This window comes from Carlito syrichta, unplaced genomic scaffold (assembly GCF_000164805.1).
Source record: "Carlito syrichta isolate Samal-C Ts95f unplaced genomic scaffold, Tarsius_syrichta-2.0.1 Scaffold304483, whole genome shotgun sequence".
Lineage (NCBI taxonomy): Eukaryota > Metazoa > Chordata > Mammalia > Primates > Tarsiidae > Carlito > Carlito syrichta.
Window position 1 is genome coordinate 377,172 of NW_007248579.1, and position 1,168 is coordinate 378,339.

The window sequence follows — 1,168 nt, forward strand, 5'->3', positions numbered from 1 at the left end:
CCCCGCCCCTCGCCCAGCCCGCCGCGCCCTGGTCCTTCTTCGGGTCCCGCCTCTTCCCCGCCTCCGCATGGCCCCGCCCCTCCCCGCCTCGGCCCGCCCCTGGTCCCGCCCCTCACCCCGCTCTTCCCTTGCCGGCCCGCCCGTGCCCTGGTCCTTATTCTGACCCCGCCCCTTTTCCCACCTCCGCCTAGTCCCACCCCGTCGATTTCCTCGCCTTGGCCTGCCCGCGGCCCCGCCCTCGCCGTGGCCCCGCCCCTCACCCAGCCCCTCCCTTGACCCGCTCGCCCGCGCCCTAGTCCCTCTTCGGGTCCCGCCCCTTCTCCGCTTCCGCATAGCCCCGCCCCACCCGCCCCTCCTTGGCCCCGCCCCGGCCCCGCCCCCTCAGCCCCAGCCGGCCCCGCCCCCTTCTGGTCCCGCCGCGCCACGGCGCCCCTTTTCCCAGCCCCGCCCCGCCTCCGCCCCGCCGCACCCACCTGGGGTGCGAGACGAGCCTGCGGTGCTGGGCTTCCAGGAGCTGCTGCTGCAGGAGGTATTGCTGGTGCAGGGCCTGAGGTAGGAAGGAGGGGCCTGTGACGTCCTGGAACTGCAGGGCGGGCAGCGGGGGCAGCGACTGGTGCAGGGCGCCGCTGTGCTGGTGGGCCGGGGCCATGTGGGCGCTGAGGCCCGGCTGCGACTGCACGGGGTGGGCCAGCGGGAAGTCGGGGGCGAGCTGCTGCGGCAGCTGCTGCGGCTGCGGGGGGCCCAGGTGGAAGTGGCGGCAGGAGGTAGCGTGAGGATGCTGAGACCTTTGAAACGGGGCACCTGGAAGGCAGGACAGAGAGGTCTCGTGGCCGCCGGCCCCACGGCGTCTCCTGCCCGCCAGCCCCACCGGCGTCTTATGGACAGTGGTCCCGCCAGCGGTGACCACCGGCCCCACCATAGTCTTGTGGGTACCAGCACTGCCAGTAGTGACCACCGGCCCCACCAGCGTCTTGTGGACACCAGTCCCTCCAGCGGTGACCACCAGCCCCACCACCGTCTCCTGACTGCCAGCCCCACCAGCGTCCCCAACCCCACCAGCGTCTTGTGGACACCAGCCCTGCACTGACCACGTCCCCACACAGCAGCCTGGAGCTGGTGAGCCCCAAGACCTTCGTCAGAACCCACAGTCTGAGGATTTTCTGCACAT

General features: G+C 72.7%; 1 protein-coding gene across 1 annotated transcript in view; it reads right to left on the minus strand.

Moving 5' to 3' along the window:
• The window catches only part of RNF165 (ring finger protein 165), a 20,486-nt gene extending 19,567 nt beyond the window's left edge, over positions 1-919 (minus strand). Inside the window, exon 1 of the mRNA XM_021713354.1 lies at positions 474-919. Coding sequence (XP_021569029.1) covers positions 474-919 — 446 coding nt within the window. The remainder of the gene's footprint in view (positions 1-473) is intronic.
• Positions 920-1,168: the final 249 nt, after the last annotated feature.